General features: G+C 39.1%; 1 protein-coding gene across 1 annotated transcript; it reads right to left on the minus strand.

Annotated features, from left to right (window-relative positions):
* On the minus strand, positions 1-25,343 carry CFAP418 (cilia and flagella associated protein 418). The gene is made up of 6 exons (XM_065902765.1): positions 25,143-25,343; positions 18,458-18,545; positions 16,196-16,260; positions 15,612-15,677; positions 7,845-7,940; positions 1-2,880 (listed from the first exon to the last, which is right to left on the minus strand). Exons 1-6 carry the CDS (start codon positions 25,295-25,297, stop codon positions 2,727-2,729), a joined length of 624 nt encoding a protein of 207 aa, XP_065758837.1. The 5' UTR covers positions 25,298-25,343; the 3' UTR covers positions 1-2,726.
* Positions 25,344-25,405: the final 62 nt, after the last annotated feature.

The following is a 25,405-nucleotide window of genomic DNA, read 5'->3' on the forward strand; positions in this document are numbered from 1 at the left end:
TTTGTTACATACTGTGTTTCAATAAAACTTTATTAAAAAAATAAGATACTTGAAGGTAGCAGAAAATTATTATAAATATTGAAAACAAATGGGCAAAACATCTTGAAAGTTTTATAGACTTTGCATTTAAAAATTATAATTGATTACAAGCTACACTCTTCTACACTGACAGTAAAATAGCTGTGTTTTGGCTAATAAGTTACAACTGGTACTAGTCTACTCATTTATATATAAATATATACTTTCTACATTTTAGATTAAAAATTATACAATATTAAAAAGCTTATAAAGTAAATTGCCAACAAAAATATGAACTCATTTACACATTTCTGACATTGGGGAATTAATTATTATAACTATTATGTTACAGACTGCTAAACATGGGCAATATATCTAAGTTACAGAATAGTTATAATGAAATAATAAAAGCAAAAAATTCAAATCCATAATTTAGTAAATCTGCTCATGTAAATAAAAAAAAAATCACCATTATGACTAAATGTGCCAAATTCCATGAGGTCCTGAATGTGTGGATCTTGCTGCTCTGCTATTTTTTTAAATAGGCTATTCAACCCCAGATCCTCCTGTTTCTGATAAAATTTTAGCGGATAAAAAACTTTTATTGAAAGATAAGATCTGTAAGCATGTTAGGGGACGCACACTGATTGAAACCGCCCACCCTGGCCAGGCATCATAGTAACCATTTGCATGAGTTGTTTTGACAGGAGATCCTGACAAGGAATACGGAACTAATAAGCCACCACCAGCCGGAAGAGTTCGGGAAAGATCGAGAGGAGACACTGCCTGTCCGTCCACTTCCCAGAATCCCTCTCGCTAGCATCCATCTTGGCTGAGCGATGCGTGTGCCACCAGGAAAGACTCTGAATTAGAATGATTGGCCAAAGACCACCTGGAAACTAATCCCATCACCATAAAACCCAAGAATTCGAGCCACGCGGCAGAGCAGTTCTCCTGGGTTCCCTTACCCTCCTGCTCTCCACCCGGGTGCCCTTCCCAATAAAATCTCTTGCTTTGTCAGCACATGTGTCTCCTCGGACAATTCTTTTCCCAGTGTTAGACAAGAGCCCAGTTTCGGGCCCTGGAAGGGGTCCCCCTTCCTGCAACAAGCATATCCTCAATATAAAAATGTGAGCGTTTGCCAGTGAGATGTATCCTATTAGAATACTAGGCTTACTAGAGCAAGTTATACACATCTGCAGAAGTGTCACGGTTAGGAGGACGGCAATGACCAGATCTTTCTTTGCCCGAGTAAAATGGCTGGAACAGATTCAGTATAAGACTAAACAGATTGTAACTATGTTCAGTTACTCCCTTTAAGCAAGCCTTGTGTCACATATCTGAACTGCGTAACAGACACATGTGGTGAAGAGCATCTGGCAAACTGGAATCTCTTGATGAGGCTGGGAGGTGGTGATTTTGAGGTAACTGCTTTTCCAAATGTGCTGCTTTGTAGGGTTCCTCAAGTCTTAGTCATATTATGGAGCCCAACAGGTTACCTGCTGGTTCAGCTATGCTTTATTTCTGTTTTCATGTAGTTATCTAATAAACAGCATGTCAACCTGATCTTACCAGAAAAATCAACAGGCTGCCTGAAAAAATACCTTACTTGCTGTTCTCTTTACTTAATGGAGCTTTAGGGCATTAAAGGCAAGAAGGTACTTTGAAAATCCAGCAATGATCTGTATCAGGATTTTTCCTTGTAGTTTTAGGTGCATCAAAAAAATCTTTATTATATAGAAATGAATATTTGCTAAAGTACAAAACTAGATACCTTTTGATATCTAAATGAACAAAAGGAGGAGAAATAAGTTAAAACTGGTAATATATACTTATTATTGTGCATAGAATTGCTTTGAATTTGTGAAGTAAGATCAGATACAGGCAGTGTTTTTACCTACAATTCACCCATACACTCCAAACCCCCCTTTTTTTTTTTGCGCTTTTTATGTTCATTTTAATGATAAAAGGGCACAGGAGTAAAAACCTGATATTTCACTTATATTGCCTAACAAGCTAACCAAACTGGACATGGAGGATAAATTATAAAACAAATCATTTTACTTATTATTTCTATCACTTTTCTTTCAATTAGACTTCTGTCTTTTGAAATAGGACTGAGGTATAGTACACTGGCAAAAATACAAAGAAGCAAACAGGCGTAGTGCCAACGTAACAGATACCCCAAAACCAAGTGCCTTGTCAGAAAACGTCATATAGCAACCATTAATCGGTCACTGACCATATGGACTCTGACGGGTCTAAATTATAATCTTTGCTAACAACAGATCTGACCGAGCAGGTGATGTGTACGCCCTCAGTGACCCCTCAGGGCCAGCTTTATCCTCTTTAACTGCTATAATGAGGAATACTCATGCTAAGTGTATTAGCAGTCAGGAGTACGGCAATTACTAGTGAACGGCTATATATCTGTATGAAACTCCAGGAGACAGTCTAGCAAAGAAGTATTTGGATAACCTGTTACCTTACTAAGTGAAATGCTCATATATCAAAAAGGAATAATTCCAATATGTTAAAGCACATTATCTTCCCAAGTCCATTTAGTCCTTGAAAATCTGTGCAGCCATTAAAAGAAATTTTGTCTTTTCCAAAGAGCATGATACTATGCATCTTTACCTAAACACTGTGGTGATTAATAGAGAATGCTCTCATGGATGCATCTGTCTGAATGCGGAAAGTCTGGATCCTTAGTGTTTACCACAAACCCAGCGAAGCTGACGATCGGTCTGAAGGTCAGTCAGTTCTTCAACAGTTCGCCAGCTGCACTGGCAGGCATATGCTCGTGTTCCTTTCTTCTTTACTAGCTTTGTTTTTAATTTGTGGAATTCTGGCATATTGTTCCTGTTGGTAAAACAAGAAGGTTTTAGTATAAAAGCTTTGTTCAGTGCTTAATTAGTATAATAGCTTTGTTCAGACTTAAAAAAAGAAAAAAAGAAATTTTCATTGCTTTATTTTCCAATCTTTACAACATCTAAACACTAAACCACTCGGTGTTTTTACATGCAAAACAGAAAATACACTTTGGTGTTCTCTTTCTGAGGGTTTCAATATTTTAAAATGGTAATCCTCTAGGTCTGTTTATTAGGGCTGCTGTAGAACACAGTGACGTAAAGAGATGAAGAATCACTGATTTGTCCTATCAGAGACAACATAATGTAAGAACAGAGTGGAAAAGATGGTGGTTCATCTCCAACCTCAAACACTCATCCGTGCCATATTTTAAAAGCTTGCACATGGAGGGCATGTAAGAGGCATACAGGTAACAGGCTTCTGATATGTTAACTATGAAAAATTTTCATTAATAGAGAAAAAGTGCTTGTTATTTCTATGTGTTGAATTCATATTGTATCTCATTTGTTTCAATTTGTTCTTATTCACTTATAGTATCAGAAAAAAAAAAAGCCTATCTTGAAGTAAATGTCAGTAATTTTAACATAATTGAGTCAATGGGCAGAACTCATGAAAAATGATAACCATCTGACTTGGTTCTGTGATAAAAAAGACTACAGAAGTTAAATTTAATTCATGGAAATTAACAGAAAATCAACTATGATTTTCATAGTTCATGTACTGAATTTATGTAACTATTTCATGTCAAAAGAAGATGAAAAAATTCAAAGTGGAATGATGAAAAAATATATAGTAAAAATGATGAAACACAGTACAAGAAATAAAAAAAAGACAGTGCTGTTATTTATGTTACTGCAACGGAAAGCAGGATACAAAGCGCCCTCTGGTGGCCAATGGGCACCACAGTCAGTACTGCACAAAATTCAGGCACAATTTTGACACTAACAAAAACCTGAGAGGTTTTTCAAGGCAAAGGGTCTGACTTCAGGAAACTGAGACTTTGACCAGCTGAACGACTCAGCTAAGGTTACAGTGAGATAAGGGAAGAAATGAATAAGTTTTATGGAAAAGAGAATAGCCGAACAAAACTAGATGTGTTTAATTAAAACTAAATGGCTAAGTGAAGAAGTGTCCTTTATTCAATCTGTAATATATTTTGACAGACTTATCATCTGACACTTGATTGGACTGAATCCTTACAGATTTCAAGGACAGGAATCACGAAAGCCAAGGAACTAATTAATTAATACATTTCAAGTAGTGCATTATTTTTAAAAGCTTAGAAAGAAAATATCATTATTTTCCATAAAGGAAATATGATTTAATAGATAAATAAGAGCATTTTACTTAGCTAATATGGCAGGATGGTCAAGTATAGCTTACACTTCTTTTTTTAGAAAGTTCTAAAACTTGTCAAAGCTAGGCTACACTTACTGCCCTCATTTATAAGATAAGGACAATGAAACAACTAAATGGGTTTTTACTGTATAACCAACATGCAGACTGGTACCACTAACAACAAATGGCTCCCAATGTCCTGCTGGGCATTCAGGGATACTCCTAGAACTTTTACCTTGCCTTCGGCCAACACCTACCTCTGGTTTCTCCAGTGATCATTTCCTGCCCTCCTCAAGTGCTTCATCTCCCCTCTACTTCTCTACTTTCAAGCAGATCACATCTTCATTCACAAAATCAGGCAATGAGATGTGAAAAGGCTTCCGTTTCCTAGCTTCCCCCCCGAAACACATCAGCATATGACCACCTTCTACCCAGGCACAGAGGAGGCCTCTTCCTACTCAAGGCTCACTTTCCATTAGCACTCTGCACCCCAAAGCCTCCAGGACCTTGCTACTCACATAACCTCCCCTTCCAATTTCTTCCCTCCCCTCCACAATATAAACATCAAAGCATCTCCTATCTTAACTAAATGAGCCTTTAACTCTGCATTGGAAGCATTTAACAGGCTTCCAAGTCACCTTTCTGGGTAACATCTTCCAGTCTCATGGTTTGACTACCACTGTACAGAGACATTTCCTATCTGAGCTTCAGAGTCACAGGTTCATCAGCTCCCACAACGAACGTATAAACTCCTCCTTCAAAACCGTTTTTAAATTCTATCAATGGACTGTATCATGGCCCATGTTAGTAAATTTACTAACAGAAATCCAAGACAGAAATCCAGGACCCATCCTGGGTAACATTTGTCTCTCATCTTCCACAGTCAGGATTACTAAATATATACTTAGTAAATACATTACTAAGTCTAAAATAGCTCTCGAATCCATCTTTAGTCTACCCTCCCCATTGTCATAACTCAGATCATTTCCTTCCCATTGGATTACCACAATATACGTCACTAATTCCTGTGATTCTAAACTGGTCTGGTTCCCATGAATAGTGAGCAATCTTTTATAAATTCAAATATGCAGATCTCTCCCTTGATTAAAAACCTTCAGTGGTTATCCACTGCCTAAAAAATGAAGTCCAAATTCCTCAGCACTACTACTGTGCCTCTGCTCTTTTTGATCTCTTGCTCCTACTTCACCTCTTGCCAAGTTCTGCTCTTATAGCCAAAACCCCACACAGTCCAAACTGCTTGGAAGTTGCCAAACACGCCATGCGGCTTCACCTGTGTCTTAAAAAATATCTCTTAAAAGAACACCAGTGTCCATCTGGCTTGCCAGGCAAACTCCTGGTTATCCTTCAAGGCTCTGAGGCTTTTTCTGACACCATAGGGTGGAATGCATCCACCATGCCCTGTGAAATTCCTCTTTTACATTTATCACGTGATGTTGTAACAGCGTCTCTCCTTCTCAAAACTTGAGAGCAGACACTGTGTCCTATTCATCTTGTGAGCCTGGTATTTAACAACGCTACAGACTAGGTCCTAAAGAAAACCTGATAAAAAGAAATGCTAGTAAGCGCTACAAAATGTCCTATCGATGATCTATATCCTGATGGGGATTCACAGCCTCTCCTTTATTTGTTCCATTCTCTTACCTCCCAAACATATTCCCAAGCATCCCGAGGCCTGAGACGGTATTTTCTACTGATTTCAGTAACTACTCATTATTCTTAAACACTATATTCAGTATGCTGTGTAAAAATAAATTACAATAAACATCATCTGTTTTTAATAGTGTAATGAATCTTCTAGCTTAAAAACCAGGCTGCTCATAGCTATGGGCTTCCTAGGTGGCGCTCCTGGCAAAGAACCTGCCTGTCGATGCAGGAGACACAAGAAATGTGGGTCCGATCCCTGGCTTGGGACGATCTCCTGGAGTAAGAAATGGTGCAGCATTCTTGCCTGGAAAGTTCTGTGGACAGAGGAGCCTGGCGGGCTACAGTCTAGGGGGTCGCAAAGAGTAGGACATGACTGAGTGAGTAAGCACAACCACAAACAGATCTACAGTAAGCCAACTGCGACTGCTCTCGAAAACTCGGAGACACCAAGTTCCTCAAGTGCAACTGAATCACCAATAAGCCTCCTTTATGCCTGTGCTCACTGATGCTTTGATGGTATATGCATTCTATTATACTAGTTTTACAAAAATTGATGGTTCATCCTAGTGAAATATGTGGACTATTACCCAGGTATTGCATCAACTAGAACAAAGTATATAGCAGAGGGCTTAGATAAGTCAGAAAAGATGACATGAATATGAAATTAAAAGCTAACTTTTCCAAAAATGGGATTAAAAAGTGGACTAACACAAACCCAGGTCAGGAGTAAGGGCTCCTGACCTGGATTTGGGGATTGCACTAGGCTTTTTTGGGGTTGGGGACCATGAAATCTTTCAAATTGTAATTTTTCTAAGTACATATCTGAGTTTTTCTTTGCATATATGGAGAGGATTCAAAGTTTTCACAAGATTTCCAGAACACTTCTTGATGTGAAAAGTTTAAAAACTCTTACATTAACACTAGAGGAGACTCCTATAGATTTATATGAGAACAGCTACCAGAAAGGGGTGAAGAAAGCCTTTCACCCGTTTCCTATGCTACAGAAGAGTGCTGCAATAATTCTGATTACTTGTATCTGAGAATATAATCTTTGTTTAGCAGGTTTGGCACCCAAACCCAAACATTTTAGGCACCCAAAATGCATGATATATGGACTTTACTATTTTTTAACCCTTAATTTTTATTTGAAAATATGAAGGTATAGCTCAAATATATTTTTATAACTTAAAAACATTAGGCATTCAGTAAGTATTACAAAAACATGAGTAAGACATTATTTCAACCACAAGGAGGGAGGCAGACATACACCAACCAAGAGTTTTTCAACCTTTTATTACAGTTAAGTACTGTAATAGGTACCAAGTGCTGTGGACACATGAAAAAGGATGGGTTTAATTCCAAGTTGAGAGAGTGGTAATGGAACCATGGAAAATGAGCAATGAATTGTACCGAGAGACATGTAGGGTTTAGGTAGATAAAATGGTGGGAAGGTACCCCAAGAGGCAGAGAGCTTACACAGAGTCACAGGGAATGGGGGCACTGAGTACTCCAACGTACCTATAACCTAGTAAAGGTGAAAACTGTACGGTGGAAAGACGAACAAAGCTGGGCGACAGGCAGATGGGGAGTGAATTGTGGAGGGTCTCATGCCATGCTAAAGAATTTGGACATTATTCTGTAAGCAGAGGGGTTTGGGGCAAGAGAATGGCATACTCAGAGTTATGCTTTAATTCCCAGCAAGTGAAGGGTGGTCTGGAAGAAGAGATTATACTCAGGAAAAATAGTGAGGGGGCTACTTCTGAACTCTTGTCCAGAAGTAACATGTCCTTAATTAGGCTGATAGCACAGATGAAAAGGAGAAGATACGAGAAATATCAAAGAGTGCAGGTCACACAATCTGGCCAAGGCCACCAAGAGGCATCACAGCACAATAAGAAATATAAACTTGCATTAAGTACATTTTTCACAGGGTGAAGTTTTTAGAAACATACCTGAAGAACAGGTAATCACACGATTTGTCCCACCTACAGTCATCGTAGCTTTCTACCCAGAAATCACAGGCTGTACAACGCAGACGGTCACATGCTCTGTTCAGAGAAAAATAACTGTACATTAGAAATGATCGGTAAGTTTAAACTTGACAATTGGGACCTCCCTGGTGGTCCAGCGGCTAAGACTCCATGCTCCCAATACAGGGGGCCCAGGTTCAATCTCTGCAGGGAACTAGAGCCCACGTGCTGCAGCTAAGACCTGGTGCAGCCAAATAAACAAACAAAATGTTTTAAAAATGTGAAAATCTGCTGATTTATTCATAGACTATACCACACATTACAGATTACTGAGTAAACAACAGAAACATAAAGATGAATCTGATTATAAATTTTTATACTAACGGACTGATTATCTATTTGAATTTTTAGGTTAAATTTCTGCATAAACCTACCTATTTTACTAAGATCTTACATACTGATATATACACATGTATATTTATAAATAAAAAAACTGATTTATAGGTCTTTTAGTTTTTAAATTGCACCTGAGGGAGATCTTTACTTAAGCTAATTTTTTAAGTGTTTCCCTTCCAAATGAAAATTTCAGGATACCTCTATCACAGAATGGCCATAATGTATTGAAATGAATCTGTTTTTCCTGTAAGTGCTGGGACAGTATCTTATTTGCTTCTGTTTCCCCACTACTTTGCATTATTCATTCATTCACTTAAAAAATATTTACTGAAAGCCTACTATGTGCTGGTGAGATTCTGTCCTCATATAGCTTAGATTCTAATTCGAGAATAAACAATACTTACAATAACTAAACTATATACTATGTTAGATGATAAAAATGCTTTAAATAATATAAAAAGTAGAGTCGAGTCAATAAAACTGGAAGCACTGGGAGGAACTGTACTGCAATTTTAAATACAGTGGTCTGCACAGGCTTCACTGGGAACGTAAATCTACTATATAAGCAGTTTCTTTAGATGAGGTGGTGGTTGTAAAGGAAGTGGGATTAAGAAAAGGTTATATTGAAGAAAAAAGGGAAAAAAGCAGGCTTGTATGTTGATGGCAGAGATGCAGTAAAGGGCCAAATGCTGCTGATGAAAGAGGACAGAACTGCTAAAACGATACTTAGCACATAACAGATAGTCAGTGACAACCTGAGGAACTGAAATGCCAAGCAAATCTCAAAACTCATGTGCTATATGGTGACTTCAGGAGTAAAATGATAACATACAATAAGAATTATGAATTGCTGCTGCAAACAATTTGACTTGTATAGTAATTGTGATTTACTTAAGAAATCTCCACTGTTTGAAGTATTTTAAAACTAGAATAAAAAAAAACCAAAAAAACTAGAATCAATATAGATACATTTGATCATCTAAAAATTACAAGGAAATAAGGGTTTTCTAAGATACCAAAAACAAAGTGAAAAGACCAGTAACAGAGTGAAAGAAAACATCTTCAACACATTATCAAATACTTATACTGACAAAGACTGCTTAAAGATGACAACAATGAAAAAAAACCTAAAATATACTTTTACTAATACAGGTAGCATAGATGAGTGGTTAAGAGTGTAGACAGGATTGCCTAGGTTCAAATGCTGATTCCCCAGCTGTGTAATTATAGTCAAGTAACTTAACTTCTCTGTGACTCAGTTTCCCTATCTGTTAAATGGTGATAGTAATAATTACACACCCACAATTAGGAGGAGCTAACCAAGCTGCTGATTCAGTGCTTATACCAGTGCTTGACACATAGCATTTGTTAAAAAGTTAAAATACTACATGAAGAATTAAAATTTAAAGCAACTATGGAATATATATTTAAACCAATTATGTTAGCAAAAATTAGCACTCTCAGACATTTCTGGTGGGTGTGTGAACTTATAACCTTTTGGGAAAAATCTTAGTATAATTTTTTTTTTTTTTTAATACCTAGCTGTTGTGCCAGCAATCCCATTTTGGGGAATCCACAAATAAAAGTACCAGAATATAGGCATATATCTCAAGAATTTCTATGCAGTATTGTTGAAATGGCAGAAAAACAGGATATCACCTGGATAGCTACCCAGGAGGGAAAAGACTGAATAACATTTATACCATGGAATATCAGGCAGTTGATAGAGATAATTACATTTACTTCTTGACCTAAAGGTGTACAAAACTAGGTGCAGAGTAACATATACAGCATGATCCTGTTTTTGTAAAAACCACTGCCCAGATTTTCCTGTATAGGTGTTTAAAAGTTTATAAAAACATTTTGCTGTTGTTCAGTCACTCCGTCCTATCTGACTCTTTGTCACCCCATGGATTGCAGTGAGCCAGGTCCCCCTGTTCTTTACCATCTCTCAGAATTTGCTCAAACTCATGTCCCTTGAGTCAGTGATGCCATCTAACCATCTCATCCTCTGTCATCCTCTTCTCTTCCTGCCCTCAATCTTTCCCAGCATCAAGGTCTTTTCTAATGAGTTGGCTCAGGTGGCCAAGGTATTAAAGCTTCAGTTTCAGAATCAGTCCTTCCAATGAATAGTTAGGGTTGATTTCCTTTAGGATTGACTGGTTTGATCTCCTTGCTGTCCAAGGGACTCTCAAGAGTCTTCTCCAGCATCACAGTTGGAAAGCATCAATTTTTCAGCACTCAGCCTTCTTTATGGTCCAATTTTCACATCTGTATGTGACTACCGGAAAAACCATAGCTTTGATTATACGGACTTCTGTTGGCAAAGGGATTTCTCTGATTTTTAACATGCTGTCTAGGTTTGGAAGGAGATTGTTATCTTTCTCCTTATACACTTTGACTTTTGTTTTGTTTTTTACAATAAACATATAATACTTCTACATTTAAAAAATAAAATCCATCATTATATTTTTTCACTTATTTCCCTCTAAAATCAGGTATGTCAACTTCAAAATTGCAAATATATTTTGGCCTGAAAGTTTGACAATGCTTTATATTTCTAAAAATATTAGTTACAACAATAATTACACATTTAAAATCTATACAAGCTTGAAAAACAATTTCATATTTTCTTTTGAACTGTTAGAAATCTATGAAATTAAATCTGTACATATGAAAATTCAACACACTTATATTTGTACACATCTGAACTTGGATTTTGAATGTACAGGTCAGGAAAATGCAAAATGATGGTTCCCAAAGCTGCTATAACTGGCTTTCTTATGCATATGTAGTTTATTACATGACTGCACAGAGTGTTAACTTTAATGCCTTAATACATATGTGCAACTTGCCTGAATTACTGCTGTTGTGGGAACTATAATTTAGAATTTCCTGACATTTTGTATGTGTAAAATTTCAACCATAATGTTAAATACAGCTTTTTAATTTAAAATTTAGTAGTTTATTCAAATCTATTCACACTACCACATTTTCCTACAAACACTGTCCTCTGAGAAACATAAAACTAACTTGCAGCTAAGAAATCATTCTGCTGCTACGATTCACTCTATTAGATCATAATTAGTACCAGTCTATGGAATACTCCAGTCTTGCAAGCAGTTTAAAAAATGAGCAGAGTAAAATTCAGTTTGGCTTGAAGATGACGCTTTGGTTTTATCTATACCTTATCAATGCCACCATGCTTTGCTTTCCACCACTCTTCCTCCTTTCCACCAGCTGGGTAAAAGACTCAAATCTTTACACTCTAAAATCATTCAGGATTACTTTCAAACCTGAGCTTTATTTAAAATCAAACAGATATAACACATGAAAAATAGGTAGAGCAGACCTTCGTTTATACTCTCAGTGTGTAAATCTGTGCTTATTTTCAGAGCTTAAATATATTTTTCTTTCCTAACTATATATAAAAGAATATCTAACATAAAGTCATGGTTCCAATTAAAGATAACTGTCAGGTCTTTCCTCTAAACTGTGAGAAAATACAAACAAGAAGGTGTCACCAATGGCTTTGTCCTTTTATCTGGCTAGTAAGTACAATCTGTACTATTGTAAAGATGTGAGCGGTGGGAATGTCCAACACAGGCCAATACAGTCTTCTCCACAGACTGTGGTTCTCAGTCAGATCTACACAGTGCACTGGGGAGTCTTGCTGTTTGGGCAGTTGGAAAATAACAACAGTTACAGTAGCAGAAGCGCTTCTTTCTTGCATACATTATATAATCAACTGGTATACTAGAGAGCATAATGGACTAGGAATCAAGTTACACAGTTGAGTCCTTTCCTTGGGCAAGGAAGAGCACCTGGGAGTCATTTTTGACAACTTTCTCTCTGACCTCCAATAGCCATTTAATCACTGAATTCTGTCATTTCTATATTCTAAGTACCTCAAGTGAGACCCCTTTTTGCTACAGCCACTGCCAGCACTTAGGTCACTGTGCCCATCATCGTCTCCTTCCTGGACCACTGCTAACTACAGCTTGTTGACTGGTCTTCCAGTGTTCCCTCCTGTCTTATCCTTCCAAGTTCCAATCCATATTCTATTCTAGAACCAAAATTTCTTTAGAAACACAAATATGATTATGTCACCACTATTTGCTTAAAAAAACAAAACTAACAACCCAATGGCTTCCACTGCTCTAGGACTTACGTTTCTAAAATCCTCCTCAGGGCCCCAAACCAAACATCCCTTGACTACTTCTCCATCTCCTTCCAGAGCCACTCTTTCCCCCACTCACCACACTCCAGCTCACCTGGCTGCTTCCTTCCTCCAAAACCTCTGGCTTCTCAAGCTCAGGGATCACCTAACATGGTGTGTCCTCATTTAACATGGTGATGCCAATGGTCCCCTCTTTGCTTATATCCTACTTATCATACCATAGTCTGATTAAATATTATTTGCTTAGGAAAGCATTCCCTAACCTTTCATATTAGCTAGAATGCCAATTATCTATGTGTATAGTATCCTTATCCATTACATTACATATTATGTAGAAATCACAGTTATTTGTAGAATTGTTATTATTTTATTTGTAGAATTAAAGTCTCTTTCCTTATCTAGACTGAAAGCTCATTGAGGGGAGGAAAGTGTCCATTTATTTGTTCGCCACAATGTGTTCACTTAAAATCTAGGACTTAGCAAGCACTTGATGAATTAGTACATGTTTAATGAAAATAACACCAGTGCCTCAATTTCCTCATTTATAAAGTGGGGTTAAAAATTCTTGCTCTATCTGCATCTTGGTTTTTTCCTGTGAAGCGGATGAACCAATACACATATACAAAAAAAGTGCTCTGGACAGTATAAAGTACTTCACACATATAAGGTTTTACATGCACATGAATATGTATGTGACTATCTTTCTGTGTGTGCTGATCTGTGTCATGAAGAGGGTGGTCAATGATTAATATCTTTGTGATGGGTGAGGAAGATCTGCAAATATAAACATTTACCTGTGCATATAAATGCAAATTGTATGTGTTTTCCATTCTAGACAGGGAATAAATGTAAAAATACTCAGAGGCAGAAAAGTGTTAAGTGGAAAGTATTAACAGAAGCATAACAAGTGTTCTACTGGAATTAAAGTATCTGACCTAGGCTTCAAATGGAGGTAAAAGAACTGAAAAAAGAAGAGGAAGAACAAGGACAACAATTTAGTAAAGCAAACAATGAGTTTAGAGTTAACATGAGACAGATGTCAGCTCTCATTTTCCTTCTGAACAGGGGCGAGGTGCTCAAGGCAGTATGGGAGGGACCTTTTCTGCAGTGCTCTATGTGGGTGAGGCTACAGGAGGCAGAAGTGGACAGTAACTAGGAGACCTTCGCTGGTAGCTCACGGGTGACTTGGGAGAAGCCTGGGTCCAAGGCAGAGTGGCCTGTGCGCAATGGCTGAGACAAGTCCACCTGGGCTGACACAGGTGAGTCGGGATCGATAGCAACCGGATGGAATTCTTCTCTAAGTGCGGTTTGTGTCTCTAATTCTTTGTATAGACAGTCTTCAACGCAGGCTGAGTCAGGTGCTATCTGCGCTTATGCACCAGCCCTCACAGCAAGCATCATTCCCGTGGGCTGCTGCAGCCTGTCCACAGCCTGGTCTTCCTGGTCTAGGCTGCCCCAGATCCTCAGTTTCCCTCTGGTCCCACAGCCCTTTTTTCTGGGCCTCCAAGGTCTAGGCCAGCTGCACCCTCCAACGATGTCTTTTTGGATCCCACTTTTATTATTCAATACAATGATTATCTCTCCTGAAGTGTGATTGTGTAGTCATATAGTGTAGTCTTTCATTTCTTAAAAAATTACCAGAAAATGAAAAAGTGTTTTAGAAATAATTAGACAAAACATAATAATTTAGTTAAGTAGGCTTCTGTAAAAGTAGAACCAAATTAACCAGGACAGTAAAATGAGTTGCTGAACTACTTAATGACAAACAACACAAGGAGAAAACCTAGACGTCTACTGACAGATGAATGGATAAAGACGTGGTGCATACACACAACGGGCTTCCCTGGTAGCTCAGACGGTAAAGCATCTGCCTACAATGCGGGAGCCCCGGTTTGATCCCTGGGTCAGGAAGATCCCCTGGCGAAGCAAATGGCAACCCACTCCAGTCCTCTTGCCTGTAAAATAATATGGACGGAGAAGCCTGGTAGGCTACAGTCCACAGGGTCACAAAGAGTCAGACATGACTGAGCGACTTCACTTCACTTCATATATACACAATGGAATACTACTCAGCCATAACAAAAAACGAAATAATGCCATTTGCAGTCACATGGATGGGCCCAGAGATTACCATACTAAATGAAATAAGTTAGAAAGAGAAAAACAAATACGGTATGATATCACTTATATGTGGAATCTAAAATATGACACAAATGAACTTATCTACATAACAGAAATAGACTCATAGACAAGAGAACAGACTTATGGATGTCAAGGAGAGGGGGTACGGGGGAGATGGCTTGGGAATCTGGGACTAGCAGACACAAACTATTATATACAAAACGGATAAACAACAAGGTACTCCTATTGTATAGCATAGGGAACTATATTCAATATTCTGTGATAAACCATAATAGAAAAGAATATGAAAAAGAATGTATATATATGTATAATTGAATCACTTTGCTAGACGGGAGAAATTAACATTGTAAACAACTATACTTCAATAAAAAAAAAGATTCACCAAACACCAGTCTGTTTCCCCACTTTACGACAACTGACAGTGGTGTAGGCGGGCAGTCTGAGGCTGCAGGGGCTTGGGACAGGCAGCACCGTGACTGTAAGACCGCCCTGAAAGAGGTCCTGAGTGAACCACTGGGTAAAAGGAGGGCTGGGGAAGAGATGAAAAAAGGAGGGTTTCTGCTTCTGAAATATGTAAAACCAAGAGACTATGCTTAAGAGCTCTTTGGGTACTCCAGACCCGCAGCTTCTCATGCTGCTTGGCCAAGGCAGGGTGCATAACACATCACACAGTACATGGCTGCACTGTCCACTTGTCTACTCACTGGCTTCCGTGCCTGGAGGGGACTGGGCAAAGCAGAAGCTCAGCTCCTGGCGTCCTGCGGAAACCAAGCTGGGATGGAAGTGACGCAGGCACTTCAAGTGATCTTAGAGGAGGTGTCAACACAATGAACCATACATACCCAACATCACAGCTTTCACAGGTATTACCTACGAATAATATACATTTCAGTAAAGTGTTCTCAGACTGGCTAACAAAATATACCTCTTATGATGAAACAGGCTTAAGCCAAGATGATAAGAACTATGTTTTAACAGGATATCAATTTGGAAAAACCTAATTAATGTATAATGTATTTCTGACATCTTACCTCTGTGAAGTATTTGTCCCAATCCCACATGGAACAGTGCTTCCGCCAATGTACACTGGGCTGCAGCTAGACATGTTCAACAGAGGGGAGAAAAATAAAACCAAAACATAAAAGAAGCATGAGAAGCTAATTTAGCCTCACTGACTCTATATTCTTGAAATCAAATTGTATATTTTCCCGAGCAAGTCAACTATTACAAGGAAGAGGTATTCGTTCCAGGGTCAGTGCTTTATTGGATAAAACCTGTACATTCAGGACCACTCAAAGAGTTAAAATGAGTCAGAGAAAAATGTGTTTGCCAAATAATGTAAGGGACAAAGTAAATACTGAAGAGTCTAACAGCACATTAATTCTCGGAAACTGTTCACACGTTTTTTTACACAGCAGAAAATTATTTACAACAGCAATAACCTCCCATTCAAGTTCCTTTGCGCTAAGGAGTCACAGACCATAAGAGCACCAAAAATGCTGCTAGTTGGCCTTTTTCCTGAAAACTAACCGGTGCTTTGCTGCTCAGTGTTGCTAAATGGTAACAAAATCTACTAGACCACGCTTAGCGGTTTACTGAGGCAATCCCGACTTACCTTTTACCAAGGCCTTGAGTGGAAGCTCTGACAGATGTGTTACCTGAAGATTTAGATTTTAATTTCTGTTAAAAAAAAAACCAAAATAATAAAAGACCAGAGGTAACTTAGAGAATTGTAACATGAAAACTAATATTTCTTATTTTATAATAAGAGTATTTAAAAATGGTTTAAATAAAAATTTCCTTTGATTTTAAAGTTTCAGAAATAAAAACAATGATCAAAACCTTGTAAAAGCAAAGGGGAAGCAGACCTCTCTGAGGAATTTACAAATTACTATGCTAACATTTAGTCTAGAAAATTGACATACTGCCATTATTAGCATGCTAAGATTTAGAGTCACTTTATAACTCTTCAGTTAATACTAGAGTACAATGATTTAATATGAAGGATATGCTATTTAAAACTTCATCATGGAAAAATGCAATTGAGGAAGAAAATCTCAGGCTCATTTTAAAGGCTGTGAATGGTACTCACCTGAACTAAAAATAAATCAACCAAACTCCTGGGTAACTTCAGGAATATTAGTTTTGATCAAACAGAATGGTATCAACCGTTAGACATTCAATGAAAATGTAGAGCTACCTAGTCACAGCCATACAGTAGTTCCTATATGGTTACACAACATCATCATTAGCAAGCATTTATTAAGTGTTAACTGGTACAAGGTACCAAACAACATAAGCCAACCACATACTAGGACCACCACCAAGGAAAGGAAATGAGAAGGAGAAAAGGTAATTTAAACCATGCAGAGACATGCCATCATTTTACCTAGTAGGTGAGGAAATTTAATGGAGGCAAAATACTTTGTTTTACTATTTTCTCTTAACTCTTATTTGTTAAATAAAACTGATGTTAAACAGAACTGGAAACATTTTTAGTGCACATATGAAAAATACTATTGTGCTTGAGTATCTGTTTGTCTTTGGAAGCATCCTCCATGTGCCATCCTGGCTTGTGTTTATGACTCAAAGCTGGCACACTGGGACATCTGCAGCTGTTTCTGGGCTTTCTTGGGTGAGTCTGAAAATGGTTAATGAACAAAATAACTGGCAAATAACATAATACTGTAAGTCAACTATACTTTAACTGAAAAAAAAAGAAAAAAAAAACACAACACAATGCGTGAGCAATGGGGGAGGGAGTATTGTTCTCAGGAGCATGATCTGGCCTCTTAGGACAAGTTGGGCACGGACTGGCAATTCACACAGTTCTTTTCTCATCCAATCAATGTTTGACATCAATCTGCTTTTCTCCAGAAGTTTAACTTGGGTTGCTTTCTCTCCTGCAGGTTGGAAAACTGAATATAATAACTCACTTAAAAAAGGGAGCATACAAGGACTTCCCTGGTGGTCCAGTGGTTAAGACTCCAAGCTCCGAATGCAAGGGGCATGGGGTCAACCCCTCGTTGGGGAACTAAGATTCTGCATACTGAAACGTACAGCCAAATAAGTAAATAAATAAAATCTGTTTCCTCACCCTCAAAAAAAAGGGAGCATACAGAAATGTATAAAAGTGTATTTCTTCATGATTATAAAAGCTACCTTTGTTTCAAATTATCTTCTCTAATATTTCTTTAGAAAAGTCTTTCTTTCTCTTTCTGAAATGCCTTGATCTGAAGATATATATAGCTCCTGGCAGTTCAGTGGCACTTTCACTACTTTGGCCTGGGTTCAACTTCCAGCGGAGGAACTAAAATCCCGCAAGGCACGCAGCATGGCCAAAAAAAAAAAAAAATACAGAGGAGTAAATCTGGCAAAATGTTAAGGTATGTTCAGTATGAGTAGTAAATATACAGGAGGCTGTTACATGATTTTACAAGCTTTTATAAAGCTGTCATAGATACACAAGTATTTACAAAATTAAATTACCAACTAACTCATTAGTTCAGGAATGAGAGCAACGGCAAAGCATCTGAGATGCTAAGCACATTCCTATAATGAAACCTGATTTTGATCTTTTAGAAAAGTGCTCTTAGACTCTACAAATAAACACAAGTAATCAACTTCATCTGCAAGTTGCGTTTTGTTCAATGGCTTTTCTAATTTATCATTCTTGACGAGAAATAAACAGCAAAACACACATAGTTTCTAATATTTTTTTCTTGTATAAATCTAAGTGGAATAATTTCTTTAAACAATTTTACTTCTCATGATTCAGGACTATAGATACTTGTAAATTCTATAAGCTTTCAGATTATTTTAAACATGTCTTGAGATAATGAAAGAACTGCTGTTACCTTTATGATGCTTTACTTACATAGCATTTTTTGTTCAAGTGGGGCTCTTCAAATATTTCATTAATAAGACTGTCAAGATCATCTTCTTCTTCAAATGTTTCTGCTGATCTGAAAAAACAAACAACAACAAAAAAAAACCACCAAAAAAACATTTGAAGCTTAAGTGCAGATAAAGTCAGCCAAGTATCCGAAGAATTTTGTTTCAATAAAGTCCATTGTTAGAGTTGATACCAAAAGGACAAATGTGATGCTATTATTTTCGTACTATGGGCATAGCCCAAGTTTCTTGAGAAAAAGATGTAGTTTGTTGGGTACAAATTCACATGTGTACTTTCACATACTTAAAATATAACATTTAAAGCCATATGATATATATAAGAGAAAGGTAGGTATCTACTTTTCCAAATTACATTAACCACTTACTAAAGAATAAAAAATATGTATAATTATAAGTAGAACCTGAGAATTATAAACAAAGATAATTTTCATATGTCTAATTTTCCCCTAAGGGTTGCATTGTAAGTCAAATAACAGTCTCTTTAGTACAGGAGCCAAAGGTTATATAACCAAATGATCAATTACAAACCCACACAGAACAGTGTTAGCTGCTTGACAGAGTACTGCAACGACCTCTTTATCTTCTACAGGTAAAGCCATCACAGGATTACTGACAAACTGTTACTGCATGGGACTGTTATTTAACAGCTAACATTTACTCAGTTTAGTTCAGTTCATTTGCTCCGTCGTGTCCGACTCTTTGCGACCCCATGAATTGCAGCACGCTAGGCCTCCGTGTCTACCACCAACTCCCGGAGTCCACCCAAACCCATGTCCATTGAGTCGGTGATGCCATCCAACCATCTCGTCCTCTGTTGTCCCCTTCTCCTCCTGCCCTCAATCTTTCCAGGCATCAGGGTCTTTTCCAATGAGTCAACTCTTCGCATCAGGTGGCCAAAGTATTGGGAGTTTCAGCTTCAACATCAGTCCTTCCAATGAACACCCAGGACTGATCTTTAGGATGGACTGGTTGGATCTCCTTGCCATCCACGGGACTCTCAAGAGTCTTCTCTAACACCACAGTTGAAAAACATCAATTCTTCCGCGCTCAGCTTTCTTCACAGTCCAACTCTCACATCCATACATGACCACTGGAAAAACCATAGCCTTGACTGGACAGACCTTTGTTTGCAAAGTAATGTCTCTGCTTTTTAATATGCTGTCTAGTTTGGTCATAACTTTCCTTCCAAGGAGTAAGCATCTTTTAATTTCATGGCTGCAATCACCATCTGCAGTGATTTTGGAGCCCAGAAAAATAAAGTCAGCCACCGTTTCCACTATTTTCTCATCTATTTGCCATGAAGAGACGGGGCTAGATGCCATGATCTTAGTTTTCTGAATGTTGAGCTTTAAGCCAACTTTTTCATTCTCCTCTTTCACTTTCATCAAGAGGCTCTTTAGTTCTTCACTTTCTGCCATAAGGGTGGTGTGATCTGCATATCTGAGGTTATTGATATTTCTCCCGGCAATCTTGATTCCAGCTTGTGCTTCATCCAGCCCAGAGTTTCTCATGATGTACTCTGCGTAGAAGTTATGCACATTACTGAATGTTACTGAATACACAGATCAAGAGATTAAAAAATTTGCACAAGGTCATATAAATAGTGTGAGGAGAGGCTTGGAATTTAATTTAGGGCAGTTCAAGATACCTAGTCAAGGCTATGGTTTTTCCAGTGGTCATGTATGGACGTGAGAGTTGCACTATAAAGAAAGCTGAGTGCCGAAGAATTGATACTTTTGAACTGTGGTGTTGGAGAAGACTCTTGAGAGTCCCTTGGACTGCAAGGAGATCCAACCAGTCCATCCTAAAGGAGATCAGTCTTGAGTGTTCATTGGAAGGACTGAGGTTGAAGCTGAAACTCCAATACTTTGGCCACCTGATGTGAAGAGCTGACTCATTGGAAAAGACCCTGATGCTGGGAAAGATTGAGGGCAGGAGGAGAAGGGGACAACAGAGGACGAGATGGTTAGATGGCATCACCGACTCAATGGACATGGGTTTGGGTGGACTCCGGGAGTTGGTGATGGACAAGAAGGCCTGGCATTCTGTTGGTCATGGGGATGCAAAGAGTCGGACACGCCTAAGCGACTGAACCGAACAGTAAAGGAGATTAACTCTCTTCAGAGTTGCTATTGTACAGTTGCTCTACATCATTATTACTTTATAACTTCATTGGATCATGAAATTATTTATTTTAAAAGACAGGCTTTTCAGTCTAACTCTATTTGCAGAAACGTATTTTCTCTGAAATTCTTAACATCAGGACTATAGTCCTTTTCTGATACTATTCGTGCTGTGCTGTGCTTAGTCACTCAGTCGTGATCCCAGAGTCTGACTCTTTGTGACCCCATGGATTGTAGCCTGTCAGGTTCCTCTGTCCATGGGGATTCTCCAGGCAAGAATATAGGAGTAGGTTGCCATGCCCTCCTCCAGGGGAATATTCCCAACCCAGGGAGTGAACCCAGGTCTCCCAAACTGCAGGCGGATCCTCTTACCAGCTGAGCTACCAGGGAAGCTCCTGATGCTGCTTAGAGTGCGATACTTAACCTGACGTAAGAGAATGCAGAGGCAGATGTCTAATACTGCATGACTGACTCCACCTCTGTTCACTCTTTTTCAGTTTTTCCCTTTCTAACTTTTACCTTTATTATCTTCCACTCTACACTTCCTTCATAGCTCAGTTGGTAAAGCATCTGCCTGCAATGCAGGAGACTTGGGTTCGATTCCTGGGTTGGGAGGATCCCCTGGAGAAGGCAATGGCAACCCACTCCAGTACTCTTGCCTGGAGAATCCCATGGATAGAGAAGCCTGGTGGGCTACAGTCCGCAGGGTTGCAAAGAGTCAGACACGACTCAGTGACTAAACCACCACCATACTGGTTTCTTGCCAAGGATGCTTTGCTCTTCAGAGAAGCACTCCAAAAACCCTCTCGAAGCTGCCACCCTCTCTGATCACCCCTGAAGGGTAGTTTTCATCCATTATTCTACCTCCCTGCAAGCATTAATATACTGGGTTTACATCAACTGGTGGCCTGGCCGAGGGCTTCTCCACCTTAGAAATGCTGACGTTTGGGCCGGATCACCCTCTGATGTGTGTCACGGGGTGGGGGGGGGGGGCAGGCTGTTGCAGGCTGTAGGGTGTTTTACAGTGTCCCTGACTTCTACCCATGAGATGCCAGCAGCACGCCCTTCCCCAGCTGTGACAATCAAAGATGCCAAGATGATGTCAAACGCCCCGTGAGTGGGAAAGGCACCAATAGTCGAGAACTATCCACCTAGTTTAAATGAAGCTTATGGAATTAAAGCTTAAATTAAACCTCCATAAGCTGCTGTGGAAAAACCCAAAAGAACTTTTTGGTCAACCCAATATTTAATCTTTCTGAATCTCCTGCAATGCAGGAGACCACGGTTCAATTTCTGGGTTGGGAATTTCCCCTGGAGAAGGGATAGCCTATCCACGCCACTATTGTTGAGCTCCCCTGGTGGCTCAGACAGTAAAGAATCTGCCTGCAATGTGGGAGACCTGGGTTCCATCCTTGGGTTGGGAAGATGCCCTGGAGGAGGGCATGGCAACCTACTCCAGTATTCTTGCCTGGAGAATCTTCGAGGAGAGGAGCCTGGTGGGCTACAGTCCACGGGGTCTCAAACAGTCAGACACGACTCAGTGACTAAGCACACAGAACTTCAGACATTTTGTGCAGATCTAGACAACTATTTAAAACTTCCAGGTGTAATATTCTGTCTCTGGCCTCTATATCCCTCAACTACAATGAAACTCCTTTTTTGCCGCCAAAGTCTCTACTGCCCAAATCATTACATTCAATGGCCTTTCTCAGTAACAATCCTTTTTAATCTTTCAGAAGCACCTGACACTTGGGTACCAATTCCTTCAATTTTTATTATGACAGCAGGTTGCTAAAATGTCCCTGAGAAATTCTCTACTTTGGTTTTCAGGATGTTCTCTCTGGATTCCCCTCTCCTGCAGTTTCACAATTTCAAGAATCAGATGCATTCAAATGTTACCAGTCTACTATTCTGTTAGGGGTTCAAACTACCAGCTTACATTAAGATTCTGGTCTGTTATTAAGTCACACAATTTTATGATCTCTATGCTTGCCTATGTTTTCCTATAGAAGTGGGAAAAAAAAGCCACCATTTCAGTGAGAAAGCATATAAATTTTAAAGGATGGTATAACATTGGTTTTTTGATGCTACAATACAATAATCTTTATCAAACGTTAATAAATAGCTATTGGATCTCTGATTTTGCTTCTTATATTGAATTTTGATTTAAAACATAGTTTCTGTCAAAAATAAAATACATATTCTACATAATATAGACAATTGGAGTTTAACACTTGAACCACAATTAAATGTGAAAGGTATAAAAAAAGCTTATATCTAGGTATACAATGTCCTGGTAGACTTGGAAATATGAACTTGGGCAAGTAACTATTTTTCTAAATGTAAAATGAGTGTAATAATAGGGATTTGGAAATTAAGTGAAACAACACACATAAGGCTCTTAGTATATAGAAAGGATTCAATAAATGCTGGTTATTATTATAGCTATTATCTAGGAGGTTATGATATTATCTGTAAATATTCCCCATATGTATCATCCTGAACCACACTATTCTTATTGCAGTTCAACTCACATCACTCTTTTTTTTAAACTAATAATATATTTCTCTTTATCATTTTGAAGTCTTCATCAAATTGCTATGCTCTGTTTATATTAGTAGCTGTCCCTGATATCCAGATGTGGCATAGTCATGTATTAGCTGCAGAGTTATCATTTTAAAGACACAGTTTCAGTATTTTAGCTCTTTAATGAAAAAGAGATACAGGCTAAATCACTATACAATTGGCAGGTAGTCTCCTATTAATAAATTCATATTATAAGTAGGTTCCTAACTTTCTTATATCAATTTGGGCTCAGGATAAAATTTTAATGCTTGACATTATATACTGCATTTATATTTAAGTTTAGCATCTTTGTTGGGGCTTTCTGTGCAATTTACCTTTATAACTATACTGCCAAATGAAAAGTTTTAACATGTGAATAACAGTAGTACTGGCTTGCTACAGCTTCTGTAAATGTATTATTGAAGAATTTGATTTAGTATGGTGGGATGGGGTGCTAGGATTACAGATGGATTTTATAGAAAGGCATAAAAGGACCTGTGCTTGGAGAGGATCTGTCCACCTTACTAATCCTTACCATTTTCAGCAGCCAGTTCCAAGTCATCCTATTCCTCTGTGCTAGTTTTCCTAAGGTGAATAGGCTCTGGAAGGCTCTTTGATAAATTCTCTCCACCCTCAAAGGAGTGAATAAAAAGAACAAAGAAACTGCAAGGTAACACTGTTGTAGGACAGGAATGGTAGATCTGCTGGAAATCAGTACAGAAGGATGTCCAGCCTTCAAGATAACAATATACAAATTAATGAGAGTGATATTTCCACATACAGTCAAGTGAGCATTAGCCCATTCAAAGCAGTCATTTTAGTTGGCTCAACATTTATTTCTTAGAATGCTGCCCAGCACTCAACTAATTTTTAGAACTTCCGTTTCTGAATCTTAGACTCTTTCCAATGTTTTTATTGTGCGGGTGAGTTTTTAAACAAACATATGTCATTAGAGGTAAATCTAGTAAATTGGGTAGCAATGGTGCTGGGTTCTGGGAAATCACACAGAGGCACACAAGAACAAAACAAAACCCACAGATGCAACCATAAATGAACAACACTGATTCTCTTGGTTTGTTCCAAAGCGGCCTCAGTGTAATTCCACAAGAGTTTCCAAGAGATTCAAACAAGAATTATTGCAGAGCCTCCCAATCACTTTGAAGGCCTATACTCACTCTGGCAAAAATGGAAATGAGGGGAAGTGGATATAAGAAGTAAGTCATTGCTATTTAATAATTACACAGGAAAAAAAAAAGACTGATAAATATGAAAGATACTTTTTTGGATCAAAAACCAAGACTCTAAGAAATTCTCCCAAATTTCAATTTGAATGCCTGAGATCCTCTGGGACCCTTAGTTGGGGCCCTGGGTAGAAGGACGGTGGTGGGATTAATAGAGTGTGACCAATAACTAAACCTTTTATCCTAAATCCAACCTCATTTAATTTTGAGCTTCAAAGGGAAAAACAACAACAACAACTAATGATGGATTAGAATACAAACGTTTTCTCCAGCAACTGGCCCAAGGATTGTTCTGCCTGGGGAATGGGGTCCCCGCATCTGAAAAGGGGACGAGAATCACTCACGCAGACGGAGGCCCGGGTCACCGTGACCCCCTCGGGGTTCGAAAGCAGGGCCTAAGCTGCAACCTCTCTGCCCCACTGGCAGCCCCGGGGATGTGTCCGGGTGGAACAGACCTGGGAAGCCGCGGGCTCTCGGAGGCGGGGCGGCTCGGGGGCGGAGTCGGGCCTCGCGGAGAGATGCTAGGGTCCTCGAGGACGAGGCGCAGGAGTACGTGCAGTCCCGAGGAATGAGGAACTGAGGGTCTGGGCCCGAACACGGAGAGGAGCTGGAGGTCCCGGGTGGGGGTGGGGGTACGTTTCTTTCGGTCTGGAGGCGGAGGGGTGGCCCTACCTGGAGCAGGCTTCACCACAACAACCCACCCCTCCCGCCTGTTAACCTGAGATTCTTTTTCGCCTCGGCTCGGTTCTGGTCGTTACCGAAGAAGCCGCCGCCGCCGCCTCTGGGCAGCTCGACCGTACCCAGTCTCAGTGGGTCTGGTCGGCAAAACTTGGACTCCACCTCATCCAAGAGCTCGTCTAGGTCCTCCGCCATCTTGTATTCTCACGTCTAGCTCCCGGGTCGCTCTGGCACCGGGTGGTTTCCAGGGGCAACGCGGGGGGGGGGGCATCCCCTCTCGGGGCGCGCGCCCCGTCCCCCTCG

This window comes from Muntiacus reevesi, chromosome 12 (assembly GCF_963930625.1).
Source record: "Muntiacus reevesi chromosome 12, mMunRee1.1, whole genome shotgun sequence".
In the NCBI taxonomy this organism is placed as follows: Eukaryota; Metazoa; Chordata; class Mammalia; order Artiodactyla; family Cervidae; genus Muntiacus; species Muntiacus reevesi.